Source organism: Mastigoproctus giganteus, chromosome 10 (assembly GCF_048544385.1).
Source record: "Mastigoproctus giganteus isolate SK-2022 chromosome 10, ASM4854438v1, whole genome shotgun sequence".
NCBI classification, from domain to species: domain Eukaryota; kingdom Metazoa; phylum Arthropoda; class Arachnida; order Uropygi; family Thelyphonidae; genus Mastigoproctus; species Mastigoproctus giganteus.
In genome coordinates this window covers 219,408,850-219,426,660 of record NC_143584.1, presented here as the reverse complement: position 1 = coordinate 219,426,660, position 17,811 = coordinate 219,408,850, and the positions used below count along the sequence as shown (strand labels likewise).

At 39.3% G+C, this 17,811-nt stretch overlaps 1 protein-coding gene across 12 annotated transcripts in view; it reads left to right on the top strand.

Annotated features, from left to right (window-relative positions):
• Rab3-GEF (Rab3 GDP-GTP exchange factor) overlaps positions 1–17,811 on the top strand; it is a 973,693-nt gene that overhangs the window by 567,307 nt on the left and 388,575 nt on the right. For all 12 annotated transcript variants that reach the window (XR_016547514.1, XM_090382519.1, XM_090382521.1 and 9 more), the window contains exon 24: positions 8,912–9,065. Coding sequence is in view for 11 of the 12 variants with exons in the window: in XM_090382519.1 (XP_090238645.1) it covers positions 8,912–9,065 (154 nt within the window). In the remaining variant the exon portion in view is untranslated. The remainder of the gene's footprint in view (positions 1–8,911; positions 9,066–17,811) is intronic.

The window sequence follows — 17,811 nt, the reverse complement described above, 5'->3', positions numbered from 1 at the left end:
ATAGTAAATAAATTTTATGAATTTTGAATTTCTGATTAAGTAATGAAATGCAGACATTGTGGGGATATCAGAGACATGGTGCTATTAAGACATAAGGAATGCAGAATTTGAATATGGTGAGTATAATGTGTACAGAAAGGACATTTGTCATTTGAGTAAGCAACCATTGTAGTCGCTATCCAGGCTCTTGCCCATATGCATAAGCCGACCGGGCTAGCCGAGTGGGTAAAGTACCTGCCCGGCAACCCAAAGGTCGCGGGTTCGATTCCCGCCTCAGGCTTGGATCAAAGTACTGCAAAAACCTTGGGAGGTGCAATATGGCCACAGAAGCCGATGCGCCAACAACTACCAAATCAAAAATCAATCAAACCATATGCATATAGTTCTCATTAGCATTAGTAGAAGCATATGATGCAAGAATGCAAAGTTATAATAGCATCAGCCAAATAAAAAAAATAATAAAAAAATACCCTTCCCATTTCACCAATCCATTCACTCCAAATGTTTCTCTAAGTTCTGTCTTGAACTTATTTAAGTTGTCGACTTGCACTACGACAGATGGAAGTTTGTTCCAGCTATCAACCATCCAGTGGCTAAAAGCAAATTTCTACACACCTATTCTACAATTGTCTTTCCTCAATTTCAATTTATATCCCTTGAGGTGAGAAATCTGAGGAAGAGGAAGAATCCCATCAGCATTGAGCTTGCTCAAACCATTTAAGGCCTTATACACCTCAGTTAGAACACCTTGTAGGTGCCTAGTCTCCAGATGCTGCAGTTTGCAGATCTTAAGCCTTTCTTGGTAACAGCAACCCTTTTTTGCATTCACCAATCTCATTGCTCTCTTCCCTGTACTCATTCCAGCAACTCTACATTCTTCCTAAAATGAGGCCTCCAAACCTGTATGCAGTACTCAAGGTGTGGCCTGACCATTGCCTTATACAAGGGGACAATCACCTCCTTATCCCTGCTATCAAAATTCCTGTATATCGTTGACAAGACACCATGAGTTAGTTACCCTTGTACCTGTCTGCACTGCTCAGAAAATTTCATATCTGACTGCACAATTACCCCCAGTTACTTTTAATTTTCCACTACCCTGAGTTAGTACGACACAGTTGGTACGTTACTCACCGAAATACATACACTATATATATGTATTTCAGTATTTCAATACCGAAATACATATATATAGTGTTATAACTGCATTGGGATATAGGTTTAGGGTTTAGGATATAGGTTTATGTTGTATTGAAATTTTATTGAACTTGAATAGAAATCATGACTCAGACCAGAGCAGCAATGCAAAAGGCTCAAACTAGTGGAAGTGCTGTGGCTCAGGGGAGAACAGAGAGGGGCGGTTCTGCTCTGAATCACAGTCTATTGAAATGCACTGCTTATTTGATGTTTGTGGAGCAATCAGGAACAGGACGTGATATGGCCAAGGGGAATGTCTTTGTGTGTGCGCGATGTAAGAAGTGCGAGGAAATCTGGCGCCAACTCGGCATTGTTTACAGGCTTACATGAGAGCTTGAAGGACAGGGTGGATGCCCTCGAAGAATTTAAATTGAGGGGGGGACCCATCAAGCTCTCAGCTGCCCACATCAATGCCAGAGCTTGCACTTGAAGATCATGCAACACAGTGGCAACCCCCAAGGCAGATTGCGCTGGTCCCAAAGGAACTAGTAGTTGTTGGTGACTCTATTGTCAGGGAAATGTGAAACATCCTTTGTAGAAAGGATAGATGGAACAAGACCAGGGTATGTCTGCCAGGGGCAAAGGTTGATGACGTTGTAGAGCAGATATCATCTTTTAAGGGCACAAAAGGTGATATAGTTGTACACGTTGGCACTAATGATATTAAGAGTAGGAGACAGGCAGAATTACTTAACAAGTACAGGTCACTGATGAAAAAAAGCCGTGAATTAGGGTTGAATTTGAAAGTGTCTGCAATTCTGCCTAGACACGATAGGAGGGAGTATATGATGAGAGCCTTGTTGATCAATTCGGCCCTGGAAAGATTGTGCAAGGCTCAAGGGGTAGAATTTTTCTCAGCCTTGGCTGTTCTTGTTAACAGGAGAGACTGCTTCTACAGTGATGGGATACACTTAAATAGAAAGGGTGCAAGAATATTTGCTGATGCTATCGAGGCAGAGTTAGGTGGGTCAGAAAACTGCTAGCTTGGGGGGAGGATACACGGACTAATAGATTAACAGTAGCCGCTGGTAGAGATAAAAGTGATTCTTGCACTACTTCTATTGAAATGCATTTGCGCAGCACTGGAAAGCAAGGCAATGGGAATTTCCAGGACTGCTGGGAGTCATAGTGGAACAAGTAAATACATGGGCTGTGTTAGGGTAACTAACAATAGAAACAGGTGCATGTATACTTGCATGTACACCAATGCTAGAAGTATAGTTAATAAATTCGATGAGCTTGACGTGCTAGTCAAGACATCAAAGGCAGATATTGTTGGGATATATTGGTGTCAGACAAACATAAGCAGTGCAGAACTGGAATTTGGGGAGTACAATGTGTACAGAAAGGATAGACAGGATAGGAAGGGAGGAGGGGTTATGCTGTTAGTTAAGAAACACATAAAATCTAAGGAAGTGCATCCAATTGATGTTGGTGGACAATGTTGAGTCTGTTTGGTGTGACATAAGCACTGGGAAAGGAAAAATGAGAGTAGGTTTGTGTTATAGGCCTAATGAATCTGATGAGTATAATGAGCAATTGTGCGGAGAAATAGAGTGGGTCAGTAAATCCGAATGTCTTCTTAAGGGTGATTTTAACTTTCCAGATATTGGCTGGAACTTGTGGGTTGGTCACTCGCACACTAGCAAGACTTTTGTGGATTTATTGGATGACTGTTTTCTACAGCAACATGATCGAGAGGCAACCAGAGGGAGTAATACTCTTGATATGATTATCATCAGTGATTATTCATGCATTAAGAATTTGCAGATATAGGAACCACTGGGTTACAGTGATAACGAACTATTTCAGGATGTAACTACCATCAAGGCTAAAGATAAGGGCTTTTGCTTTTGGATAGATGACTACAGAGTTCGCAGACAAATTCTGTACAGTGGGATCAACTGATGATGTTACCAACGTTGCATTCTAAATGAGAAGCCTTCAGGGACTTAATTTTGGAGGCCACTAGGCTTTTCATTCCAACTAAGAAATACTGTTCAAGGTATAGGTCTAAATGGATGTCAGATGAATTAATGAGGCTCATGGCAGAGAAGAAGAAGAATGTATGGGATGCGTATAAAGTATCAGGTGACACAGAAGCTTATGATAGATATAAGCTGGTCTGTAACCAAGTTACAAAGGAGGTTAGGCAGGCGAAGGCAGATTATGAGAAATCCTTGGCAAAGGATGCAAAGAAAAACAGCAAAGAATTCTTTACTTATGTAAACTCTAGAAGGAAAGGGATGAATAAGATTGGTCTACTTGATATCGATGGTTCAACTGTTGATGATCCTGCTCAGGTAGCTAACAAACTAAATGAATATTTTGCATCGACATTCACACATGAGGAGTTATTCAGAGAGGGAAATGCCAGAGGTGTATTCAAATCTGGCAGAAAGCTAGATAATCTTGTAATAACTGAGAGGAAAGTGGAGGAGAAATTGTTGAAGAAAACATAAGGAAGGCACCTGGGGTGGACGGGATCTATCCAGTTATATTAAAGGAGGTGGCAAAGCAACTAAGCAAACCCTTAGCCATAATTATGAGAGCATCCTTGGACTCCTGGGAGTTTCCCACAGACTGGAGATGTACAAATGTATCCCCAATTCACAAAGGGGGATCGAAGGGTGACACGAGGAATTACAGACCAGTTAGTTTAACTTCTGTTCCAGGTAAAATAATGGAGTCACTGGTTAAAGATGCATTGCAGGATCATCTAGACAAGACTGCAGCAATAATTCAGACACAGCATGGGTTTGTTAAGGGAAAGTCTTGTCTGACAAATTTGATAGGATATTATGATGTGGTTACAAAGGAACTGGATGCAAAAAATAATTTTGATATCAGGAAAGCTTTTGACACTGTTGCGCATGGAAGACTATTGTACAAATTGGAGCAGAATGGTATTAAGGGTAAGTTGCTACAATGGATAAAAGGATGGTTAAGTGCTAGAAGACAGAGGGTGGTAATCAATGGGTGCTGCTCTTCTTGGACTAATGTTATTAGTGGAGTCTCACAGGGTTCGGTGTTAGGTCCACTGTTGTTTTGTATATTTATCAATGATATTGATGAAGGTATATCAGGCTTAATGTCGAAGTTTGCAGATGATACAAAGGTTGGCAGGGTTGTTAATGGCAGTAATGGCAGTGTGCTACTGCAACAGGATCTAGATAATTTGGGCAGATGGGCTAAAAAGTGGCAACTGAAGTTTAACCTTGACAAATGCAAAGTACTGCATATGGGTAGAAGTAACCCCAGAGAAACGTACCATCTGTGTGGTACTACACTTAAGGTGGTAGAAAATGAAAAAGACCTGGGAGTAATTGTGCAGGCAGATATGAAGTTTTCTGAGCAATGCAGACAGGCTGCCAGGACAGGTCATGGGGTTTTGTCAATGATATATAGGAATTTTGCTAGCAGGGAGAAGGAGGTGATTGTCCCTCTGTATAAGGCAATGGTCAGGCCACGCCTTGAGTACTGCATACAATTCTGGAGGCCTCATTTTTGGAAGGATGTAGATTTACTTGAGCGTGTACAGAGAAGGGCAACAAGACTGGTGAGGGGAATGAAGGGATCCTCTTACCAAGAGAGGCATAAGTTATGCAAATTGCAGTGGCTGGAGACTAGGCACCTGCGCGGTGATCTGATTGAGGTGTATAAGGCCTTGAATGGGTTGAGCACGCTGAATTCTGATGAGATCCTTCCACTTGTTCAGATTACGAACCTAAGGGGGCATAAATTCAAATTAAGAAAAGACAGATGTAGAATAGATGTGCGGAAATTTGCCTTTAGCCAGCGGGTGGTTAATTGCTGGAACAAACTTCCATCTGTCGTTGTGGAAGTTGACAGGTTAAATAAATTTAAGGAGGAACTGGACAGGCATTTGGAGGGAATGGTGTGATTTTTTTATTTTATTATTATTTTTTTTATTTTTATTATTAGTTTTTTTTTTGGCTGATGTTGCATAAGCTCATACAGTTGCTTTCTTGCATCACATGCCAACACTACTACTACTAATTCCACCATTGATCACTGCCTCCATGATTTTCCCTACCACTGAAGTCAGACTGACAAGTCGATAATTTCCCACTTCACTCTTAGGACCACCCTTAAGTATAGGAGATACATTGGCACTTTTCCAATCCAAGGGAATCTCCCCAGAGTTTAGTGATACTCACATAATTAGTCTCAATGGTTCAATGCACTCACTTGCCGCCTCCCTTAAGATTATAGGGTATATTCCATCAACTCCAGGAGCCTTACTGGCCTGTAGGCTCAAAAGTTTTTTCATTAAATAATCTTGCGAAATTTTAATATCATTAATTACATATTTTTCAACTTCGCTCCCACAATTTCCCATTGCCACAAAAGGTTTTTCATTTGTAAATATCGATGCAAAATAACTGTTGAGTTCATCTGCAACGGCAGCTGGTGTATTTAATTCTATCCCCTTTCCCTTACGTAAAGGTCTGATCTGGTTTGTCCTACTCTTCTTGGCATTTATATATATGAAGAATTCCTTATCCCCACTCTTTGCTCTGTTTGCTAGTGCTTTCTCATAAACTGCCTCTACCTGTCGAACCTTTTCTGTGGCTCTTATTATATAGATATTAAACTCTTACTCTTAATGTATTATGCCTTGTGCATTAAGTTATTTTTAAATACTTATATCTTCCAAAATTTTTCTTCCTAGTTATCACAAAATCATTTAGCTGCAAGTTATACCTTGGCATACTTTTGGTATGTCCATCCCTAAACATTTCTTCGTACATGAATGTAGATGCAAAGTATTTATTCATTATTTAGCAATCTGAATAGGATCATCAGTAGTTATGCCATTCATATTTAGTGGGCCATTGTGGTTCATCCCCTTTCCTTCTGGTGTTAACATACACAAAGAATTCTTTGTCAACTTTTCTTTCAATTTTTAACCAAAGACTTCTCATAATCTGATTTATCTTGCCTAGCCCCCTTTTGACTTAATTACACTTAGCTTGTGCTTACTATAAATTTCTTTTACCCCTCATTATTTATGATCATCCCATGCATCTTTCATGTTTGCCACTGCTCTCATCAGATTGTTTGACAACCATTTAGGTTTAGACCTTGAACAGTATCTCCTAGCTGGTAGAAAAAGTTTAGTGCCTACTACAATTACTTCCCTTAAATTTTCCAATTTAGAATTTGTAGTTGGTAACATCAAAGTTTGATCCCACTGAAAATAATTTAAAAACTCTAAGGTCATTTTATGAAATGACTTTTATGAAAGCAAAATCCCTTCCCTTTTCCCTTCAAAATAGTTATATCTTTTAAGTAAATCTCACATCAATGTATTACTATTACTGCTGCCTAGTGGTTCCTTTATCTGGAGGTTCTTGATGCATGAAGGGTCACTGCTGATAATCAGATCTAGAGTATTGCTTTATCTTCTTGTTTCTCTAACATGCTGGTATTTAGTAATGATCCATTGCATTCAGAAAAGGTCTGCTGCTGCTGTGTGAGCTGCCTATACAAAAGTTCCACTCGATATCTTGAAAGTTAAGATCTCACACTATAAGACATTCTGATTTGCTGGCCCACTCTTTTTCTCTGTGCAGTTCTCCATTGTACTCGTCACAATCATTTGGCTTGCTCCTACTTTATCATTAGCATTAGCAAAGGCACATGATGCAAGAAAGCAAGCTTATATAGCATCAGCCAAAAAAAAAAAAAAAAAAAACCCCTTATTTCACCCATCCACTCACTCCAAATGTTTGTCAAGTTCTGCCTTGAATCTATTTGAGCTATCAACTTCTACTACAACAACAGATGGAAGTTTGTTCCAGCAATCAACCACCCGCTGGCTAAAGGCAAACTTCCGCACATCTATCCTACAACCGTCTTTCCTCAATTTGAATTCATGCCCTCTCAGGCAATTATTCTGAGCAAGAGGAAGAATGCCATCCTCATTGAGTATGCTCAAACCATTCAAACCTTTACATCTGACCTCAATCAGATCACCTCGCAGGTGCCTAGTCTCCAGACACTGTAATTTGCAAAACTTAAGCCTTTCTTTGTAAGAGCAACCCATTGTTCCATTCACTAATCTTGTTGCCCTTCTCTGTACTCGTTCCAACAGCTCTACATCCTTCTTAAAATGAGGCCTCCAGACCTGTATACAGTACTCAAGGTGTGGCCTGACCATTGCCTTATACAAGGGGATAATCACCTCCTTATCCCTGCTAGAAAAATTCCTGTATATCATTGACAAGACACCATGAGCTACTCTTGTAGACCGCACTGCTCAGAAAACTTCATATCTGCCTGCACAATTACCCCCAGGTCCTTTTCATTCTCTACCACTGTCAGTGTGGTACTACAGAGTCGATACGTTACTCTGGGATTACTGCTTCCCATATGTAGTACTTTACATTTGTCAATGTTAAACTTCATTTGCCACCTCTCAGCCCATCTGCTCAACCTTTCCAGATCCTGTTGCAGCAGCATAGCGTCAGTAGTGTCCTTAACAACCCTGCCAACCTTTGTATCATCTGCAAACTTGGACATTAAACTTGATATACCATCATCAGTATCATTCATAAACACCGAAAACAACAACGGACCCAACACTGAACCCTGAGGGACTCCACTAATAACATTAGTCCACGAAGAGCAGTGTCCATTGATTACCACTCTCTGTCTTCTCCCATTCAACTTATTTTTGTTCTCCAAAAAAAAAAAAAAAAAAAAATTTGTCTGTACAGGTATTCATAGGTTAGTGTAATTGTGCAGTGTCTGTAAAAGCTGAAATAATAATCCATTCAAGGAACTACACTCTAATATAGTTTAAATAAATTAAAGGAAGAAGTGGCAAACTTTTGGAGTGAATGGATAGGTAAAATGGGAAGGTTTTGTAGTCTGATGTTGTATAAGCTTGCTTTCTTGCATCACATGCCTCTACTAATGCTAATATCTGGCTAGCTATAGTCCTAATTGAAGTGGCCTTCAGTTACCAATGGAATTTGAAATCAGCCTTTCCAAACAAGTGGCAAACTCAGTACACTCTCACAGAAGACCATGTTTGAAGAAATTCCCCAGAATAAACTGTTTTTATCAAACAACTGTAGATGGCATTCTATCTGATGTACCTGATGTGTGCTGATAAGACATTACTCAGCTATCATTCTCTACTTGTTTCTGTGCCCAGACTTCTCTGAGATTGAGAATGATTGCTGATTATGGATGATGATTGCTGCCGTCTTAATGCTGAATTAGAAGTTGTGGTTGCTTTGTTTGCAAAATACTTTTTAAACTATTATATATAATACAATACATAAGATATTCTGGTTCTGTGATTAAAGACTGCAACAGGAACAAAGAGGGAATAGAATCATGTGATGGACATTGTGGTAATTCTTTAGTTTTGCTTTGTTTTACAAAATGGGGCTGTAATTTTTTAGTACTAGTCTATTTTTCTCACTTGCCTAATACCAACCTCCTTGGTACGATATTGTATAATTTGTGGGATATTCTGTAATAGACAGTGGAGCAAAATGTAAAGATTAAGTACCAGAAGGCTTATTCTAAAAAATAAATAATAATAATAAAGAGAGAGAGAGAGATAGAAAAGGTTTATTAAGCTGTTTGCTTCACTTTATTAATATTTAAAGTTCCCTTAAGTTTTTTAAATCGAATTAAAGATTTTGATTAAATGCTGTTTATTTCTTTTCAGTTTCTTGCACCTAGACAAAAAAGAACACCAAGCGTGTGGAGTAGCAAGAGCAGCCTGAGCACAGGATTCCGCTATCATGGAGGGAATATGATCAGCACAGCATCCAATCCTGGTCCAGACACAGGACGAACATACCTTTTTGAAGGATTAGTTGGTAAAAATGGTTCCTTTCTCAACTTCATTTCTTGTGTTATTTTATATAAAAAATAATTTTATCAGAAATAATAATCATTATTTTTGATAATATAATTAGATTCTTATATGAACTGTATTTTCAATGATTTCATGTCATACTGCAATTATAATTTCAGCTTTCTAATTGCAAAAAAATATGACCCACACAGAACAATCCTCCTCTATGCCACTTATATATGTTCCTTATGTTTTTTTTTTTTTTCTCCCTTAAATAAATTGTGGAAAGAAAATGATACAATACCTACGTAGATACACTGTGGATGTTGTAGCCTTTCCTAAAAACTAGTTTCTAGGCTTGTGTAAACCTATTGTACTGTTTCATCTGAAAATGCAAAAGTATTTATTAACTCCATAGATCCATATTATGTTGTAGCTATCATTGTTATGTCATGGCCAGCAGATGCTACTTTATCAACAATCAGCTGAACCGGAAACAGTAGAATTTGAGATGAGAAATTATGGATTAAGTATCCTCCTTGGCAAGAGCTACAATTATTCCAGCAGATATTGGAAAAAGGAACCAGACAGAGCAGAGTTCTAATGAATTGAAATAGTTATATATAGGATATATGTTAAGTTAGTAATTATATTCAAATGTTCATTCATTTTGTATTCCTTATTTATTACAGAATTTAATTTTAAAAAATTATCAGTGTTTTAAGTATTTAATCTGGCAGCAGTAGTGAGCAGCATCTCCAGTCATCACGTACACTGGCACCTGACAGTCCCATCTACTGTATTTCTTTATTTCAAAAAAGAAAAAAAAAAAAAAAAAAAAAAAAAAAACCCTGAAATAAATAGATTTTTGTTTCGTTTTTTTTAAATTCTGCTTTTGGTATTTAGTATTATACCATTTCTTGACCTTTCCATAATGATTTTAAATACTTATTGAATGTAATTATTTATTTATTTTTAATGAAAATAATTTAAAATTTTTTTTTTGTTTTGCCTTAAAACTCCCATTTCACCCATCCATTCACTCCAAATGCCTGTCCAGCTCAGCCTTAAATTCATTTATGCTATCAACTTCCATAACAAGAGATGGAAGTCTGTTCCAGCAATCAACTACCTGCTGGCTAAAGGCAAATTTCCGCACAATATATTCTAAAACTGTCTTTCCTCAATTTGCATTTATCCCCTCTGAGGTTCTTAATCTGAACAAGAGGAAGAATTCCATCTGCATTGAGCTTGCTCGACCCTGTCAAGGCCTTATACACCTCAATCTGATCACCTTGCATGTGCCTAGTCTCCAGGTGCTGAAATTTGCAAAACTTGGGCCTTTCTCGGTAAGAGCACCCCTTTGTTCCCCCTCGCCAATCTTTTTGCCTTTCTTTTTACTCATTCTAGCAACTTTACATGCTTCCTAAAATGAGGCCTCCAGACCTGTACGCAGTACTCTAAGTGTGGGCTGACCATTGTCTTATACAAAGGGATAATCACTTCTTTATCCCTGCTAGCAAAATTCCTGTGTATCATTGACAAGAACCCATGACCTGCTCTGGCAGCCCATTTGCACTGCTCAGAAAACTTCATATTTGACTGTACAATTGCACCCAGGTCTTTTTCATTCTCCACTACCCTGAGTGTAATACCACATGGTTGGTATATTTCTCTGGGTTTACTGCTACCCATATGCAGTATTTTACATTTGTCAGTTTAAACTTCAGTTGCCACTTCTCAGTGCATCTGCCCAACTTTTCTAAATCCTGTTGCAGTAGCATACTCTCATTAACAACCCTGCCAACCTTTGTATCATCTGCAAAATTGGATATTAAGCCTGATATGCCTCCATCAATAACATTAATAAATATACAAAACAACAGTGGGCCCAAAACCAAACTGTGGGGGTCTCCACTATTAAGATTAGTCCACGAAGAGCAGTGTCCATTGATTGCCACTCTCTGTCTTCTCCCACTATACCATCTTTTTATCCATTGTAGAAACTTGCTCTTAATGCCATACTACTCCAATTTGTACAGTAGCCTTCAATATGCAATGGTATCAAAAACTTTCCTGAAATCCAAGTATATGATATCAAATGTATTTTTTGCATCCAGTTCCTTTGTGACCACATCATAGTATCCAATCAAACTGGTCAGACAAGACTTCCCCTTATGAAACCCATACTGTGTCTGAATTATTACTGCAGTTTTGTCTAGATGTTCCTGCAATTCTTCTTTAACCAGTGACTCCATTATTTTCTCTGGAACAGAAGTTAAACTAACAGGCCTGTAATTACTCGTGTCACCCTTTGATCCCCCTTTGTGGACTGGGGATATGTTTGCTCATTTCCAATCATTTGGGACATCCCCTGAGTCCAAGGATGCTTTCATAATTATGACTAAGGGTTTGCTTACTTCCTTTGCTGCCTCCTTTAATATAACTGACTAGATCCCATCCTCCCCAGGTGCCTTACTTTTGTTTAACTTAAATAATTTTCCTTCACTTTTCTTTCATTTATTACAAAATCATTTAGCTCCCAGTTAGAGGTTAATAAGCTTCTGCCCTGTAGTTTCCTAGAGAATTCCTCATGTGTGAATATAAATGCAGAATACTGATTCAGTTTTTATGAAGTATATGAGCAGGATCATCAACAGTCGAACCATCGATATCAAGTGTGCCAATCTGATTAATTGCCTTCCTTCTGGAGTGTACATAAGTAAACAAGTCTTTGCTGTTTTGATTTGCATCCCTTGCCAAGATTTCTCATCATCTGCCTTCGCTTGCCTAACTTCCTTTGTGACTTGATTACAGAGTAGCTTATATCTAGCATGGGATTCTGTATCACCTGATAATTTGTATGCACCCCATGTATTTTTCTTCTCTGCCACGTGCCATTAGTTCATCTGACATCCATTTAGGCCTAAACGTTGAACAGGATTTCTTAGTTGGAACAAAAAGCCTGATAGCTTCCTAGATTACTTCTTTGAATGCTTCCCATTTAGAATTTGCTGTTGATAATATCATCACTTGGTCCACTTTAAAAACTCTGAGACCACTGTAGACACCTTTACGAAAGCAAAAACCCTTCCCTTTACCCTTGATGGTAGTTACATCTTTAAGGAAATCCCACATGAGATGCACAGAAAGAAATGTGAAAATGGAAAAAAATAGATGTGGCAGTTAAAAGTAAAGATGACACTACTGGTGCTGTTTTTGTAAATTAAACAAAAAAAAAAGAGAGACAGAGAGAGAGCACTCACACTCAGTTTTGTCCAACATCTTGGCCATTGCTTCAAGTACTATCTGGCTTTGAAATCACATAATTCTCATCTGCCTCACTCACAGGTTTTACCCCACACTCTGAGATCACTTAAATCATATCACATCTTATTTGGGCGCCTCCGTAGCCAGGTGGGCAGGAGCAGCAGTGCGTAGCACACGCTTCTTGATTAGACCGGGGCTCGACCGTGCCCACCAAATACGGAGGATGCGGAAAGGTCAGGGAATGACCACCGCATATCCCCAGAGCAATATGGCCTTAGTTGCTAATGCTCCTAAAAACCAAATAACAAACATCTTATTTTTTATGGGGCAGAATTTTTTTTCAGCGTGGTCTGTGCTTGCTAACAGGAGCAGGAGACACTGCAAGAATATTTGCTAATGCTATCAAGGCAGTGATGGGTGGGTCGAAAAACTGTTCGCTTCGGGGGATTCACAGACGAAAAGATTAACGGTAGCCACAGGTAGAGGTGAAAGTAATTCTTGCACTGCTTCTGTTGTAATTAGCAGCAGCCTAGGGAGCAAGTTGCTAGGGATTTCAAGCATTGCTGGGAGCCATCATGGAAGAAGTAAATACATGGGCTGTGTAAGGGTAACTAAGAGTAAGAACAGATGCATGTATACTTCCATTTACACCAATGCTAGAAGAATAGTAAATAAATTTGATGAATTTGAAGTGCTAATCAAGACATCAAAGGCAGATATTGTTGAGATAAATCTAAGGAAGCACATCCAGTTGCCATGGGTGGACAGTGCAATGTTGAGTCAGTCTGGTGCGACTTAAACACTAGGAAGTGGAAAATGAGAGTAGGAGTGTGTTATAGGCCTAATGATTCTGATAAGTACAATGGACAATTGTGCAGAGAATTAAGAGGCCAGTAAATCAGAATATCTTGTAATGGGGATTTTAACTTTCCAGAGATTGACTGGAACTTGTGGTTGGTCGCTCTCACGGTAGAAAGACTGGATTTATTGGAGCATTCTTTTCTACAGCAACATGTTCAAGGTTCAACCAGTTGTTGTTGTTATTTGGTTTTTTAGGAGCATTAGCAACTAAGGTCATATTGCGCCAGGATATGCGGTGGTCATTCCCTGACCTTTCCGCATCCTCCGTATTTGGTGGTGATGGGCTCGAACCCCAGTCTAATCAAGAAGCGTGTGCCTTGCACTGTTGTTCCTTCCCACCTGGGAGTAATACTCGTGATCTGATTATCAGCAGTGATTAGCATTAGCATTAGTAGAGGCATATGATGCAAGAAAGCAAGCTTATTCAGCATCAGCTAAAAAAAAAAACAAAAAAACACACCACTCCCATTTCACCCCTCCGTTCGTTCGAAATACCTGTCCAGTTGAGCCTTAAATTTGTTTAGGCTATCAACTTCAACAACAAATGATGGAAGTCGGTTCCACCAACCAACCACCCGCTGGCCAAAGGCAAATTTCCGCACATCTATCCAACATCCGTCCTTCCTCAATTTGAATTTATGCCCTCTGAGGTGATTATTCTGAGCAAGAGGAAGAATCCCATTGGCATTGAGCATGCTCAAACCATTCAAGGCCTTATACACCTCTATCAGACCACCTCGCCGGTGCCTAGTCTCCAGACTCTGTAATTTGCAAAACTTAAGCCTTTCTTCGTAAGAGCAACCCTTTGTTCCATTCACTAATCTTGTTGCCCTTCTCTGTACTCGTTCCAGCAGCTCTACATCCTTCTTGAAATGAGGCTTCCAGATCTGTATACAGTACTCAAGATGTGGCCTAACCATTGCCTTATACAAAAAAAAAAAAAATTTGTACAAGGGAATAATCACCTCCTTATCCCTGCTAGAAAAATTCCTATATATCATTGACAAGACACCATGGGCTACTCTTGCAGCTCGTCTGCACTGCTCAGAGAACTTCATATCTGCCTGCACAATTACCCCCAGGTCCTTTTCATTCTCCACCACTGTCAGTGTAGTACCGCAGAGTTGATACGTTGCTCTGGGGTTACTGTTTCCCATATGTAGTACTTTACATTTGTCAATGTTAAACTTCATTTGCCACCTCTCAGCCCATCTGTTCAACCTTTCCAGATCCTGTTGCAGCAGCATAGCGTCAGTAGTGTCCTTAACAACCCTGCCAACCTTTGTATCATCTGCAAACTTGGACATTAAACTTGATATACCATCATCAGTATCATTCATAAACACCGAAAACAACAACGGACCCAACACTGAACCCTGAGGAACTCCACTAATAACATTAGTCCACGTTGAGCAGTGTCCATTGATTACCACTCTCTGTCTTCTGCCACTCAACCATCCCCTTATCCATAGCAGCAATTTGCCTCCAATGCCTAACCTTCCATGTGCAACTGTATCAAAAGCCTTTCTAAGATCCAAATATATAATATCAAAGTTATTCCCTGCATCCAGTTCTTTTGTGACTACATCATAGTATCCAATCAAATTGGTCAGGCAAGACCTGCCCTTAACAAAACCATGCTGCGTCTGAGCTATAACTGAATTCTATAACTATAACTGAGTATTCATGCAATAAGAATTTGCAGATAAAGGAACCACTAGGTGACAGTGGCGCCTCCGTAGCCAGGTGGGAAGGAGCGGCAGTGCGTAGAACACGCTTCTTGATTAGACCGGGGTTCGAGCCCGTCACCACCAAATACGGAGGATGCGGAAAGGTCAGGGAATGACCACCGCATATCCCGGAGCAATATGGCCTTAGTTGCTAATGCTCCTAAAAACCAAATAACAAACAAACAAGGTGACAGTGATCACAGTGTACTGATGTGGGATTTACTTAAAGATGTAACTACCATCAACGGTAAAGGGAAGGGTTTTTTTTTTGTAAAGGTGACTACAGTGGTCTCAGGCAGTTTTTAAATTCTATACAGTGGGATCAACTGATGATGTTACCAATGATGAATTCTGAATGGGAAGCCTTTGGGGACTTAATCTTGCTGGCTACTTTGCATACCAACTAAGAAATACTGTTCAAGGTTCAGGTTCATTAATTCAGATGAATTAATGAAGCTCGTAGCAGAGAAGAAAAATGCATGGGATGTATACAAATTATCAGGCAAAACAGAAGCCTAAGGCAAATATAAGCTAGTCTGTAATCAAGTCACAAAGGAGGTTAGGCAGGCAAAGGTAGATTATGAGAAATCTTTGCCAAAAGATGAAAAGAAAAACAGCAAAGTGTTCGTTACTCTGGCAGGAAGGGGAAATCAGATTGGTCCACTTGATGTTGTTGGTGCAACTGTTGATCCTGCTCAGATAGTTGACAAACTGAATGAGTATTTTGCATCTGCATTCACACATGAAGTTATTCAAGGAAGGGAATGCCAGAAGTTTATCAAAGTCTAAGAGGGAGCTGTGATTTTGTAATAACTGAGAGAAAGTGGAGGAGAAATTGTTGAAGTTAAACATAAAAAAAGGCACCTGGAGCAGATGGAATCTATCCAGTCATATTTAAAGAGGCAGCAGGGGAAGTAAGCAAATCTTTAGCCATAATTATGGGAGCATCATTAGAGTCAGGGGAGTTCCCCATGGACTAGCGATGTGCAAATGTATCCTCAATTCACAAAGGGGGTGCAAAGGGTGACACAAATAATTATAGACCTGTTAGTTTAACTTTTGTTACGATGGAATCACTAGTTAAAGAGGTGATAAAGGATCACATAGACAAGACTGCAGTAATAGTTCAGACACAGCATGGCTTTATTATGTGGAGTCTTGTCTGACTAATTTGATTGGATACTACGTTGTCATCACAAAGGAACTGGATGCAAAAACTAATTTTGATATCATATACAGGCTGGCCTCGATTAACGCGATTAGTTCGTCCCGCGAGCGCATCGCGCAAAACAGAAACGCGTCAATCGAATATAATAATCAATAGGAAAAATTATAATTGGTCCTTGACCTTCTGGAATGTCCATAAAGAATTTTAAAAATATCTTTTAAATAAATTTTTAACTGTATACAATGTAAAAGATAATGAAAATAATTATGGAATTAAATGTTTATTGCATAAAACAGCGGTTCCCACTCTGCACGCCGTGGAATATTTTATATTTTCGAGGGAAACACAGCGATACTCGACATCTGTCGGACACCGTGCAAACTACTAGCTCAAGATAGTTCACAGTTTCAGCTTTTCTTATTAAGTTGTTTGGACCTAACTACTAAACGGAACTGTTAGGTATTTCTTTTGGTCTGGGTGCGCCTTGAAAAAATTTCTGAGACACCAAGGGCACCGTGAACCAAGAAAGTTTGGGAACCTCTGACATAAAATACACAATGAAGAAATGACTGTTGCGGAAATATTTGAACAGTGTTGACTTTCTCTTTTCATCAATCAATTTCCGATAGCCGACATCTATCTTCTCTGGGCCCTGTCGAAATAAATATCGCAGAAAACCTCAAACCTTTTGTTTGAGGTTCTCTGCGATACGAAAGATTTCATCTAATTCTTTTACCGTTATCTCCTTCTCAGTAACATTTTCACGTGGCTCATTTAAAAATTTGAATTTTTATGCAAGTGTTCATTGACTTTATTAGCAGGAGACAAACAAGTAACACGTCTTCTTCTGATGGTTGATGGAACACACTGAGGCGGGCAACAGGCAAAACGTTTGTTTATTGACCGATAAGCTTAATGCACACGATTAAAATCTTTTTCAACTGTCGCATAAAAAAAAATATCGCGTTAACTGGAAATTTGCATCGTGTAAAGTGAAAAGTGGTAAAATTTTTCAAATAGCATTAAGAAAGTTAACTGAAAATTGCATTAAACAAACTCACGTTATGCGAGGACTGCCTGTACTTGGATTTCAGCAAAGCTTTTGATACAGTTGCAGATGGAAGACTACTGTACAAATTGGAGTGGTATGGCATTAAGGGCAAGTTGCTGCAATGGATTAAGGGATGTTTGAGTGGTAATAAATGAACACTGCTCTACTTGAACTAATGTTATTAATGGAGTCCCCCAGGGTCCTTGAGGTTGTCACAGGCATTCTCTCAGATAGGCCACACAAGCTTTACTTGCTACCTGGGAGTCTAAAACGCTGATGGAACTAATATTCGGGTGATATTCAAGTCAAGTAGACCCAATTTCGGCAAAGTCCGGACGGTCTGTGACACCCTGTTCCTCTGCTAGCACCTTCACAATGGTGAGACAGTTAGTAATCCTGGGTAGTAGTAGTAGTAGTAGTAGTAGTGGCATGTGATGCAAGAAAGCAAGTGTATGAGCTTATGCAGCATTAGCCAAAAAAAAAAAAAATTCACACAACCATTCTCTCTAAATGTTTGTGCAGTTTGCTTGTGCTCCATGCACAAGCAAACTATGGGTGCTTGTGCATGGACCAACGTGAGCAGGGGTCAAGGTGTGGCACCCACACCACATGGAAGAATGCCACCTCTCTGTGTTATCAGGCAATACTAGGTGGTAGAGTAAGGCGATACTAAGTGGTTGATGATACT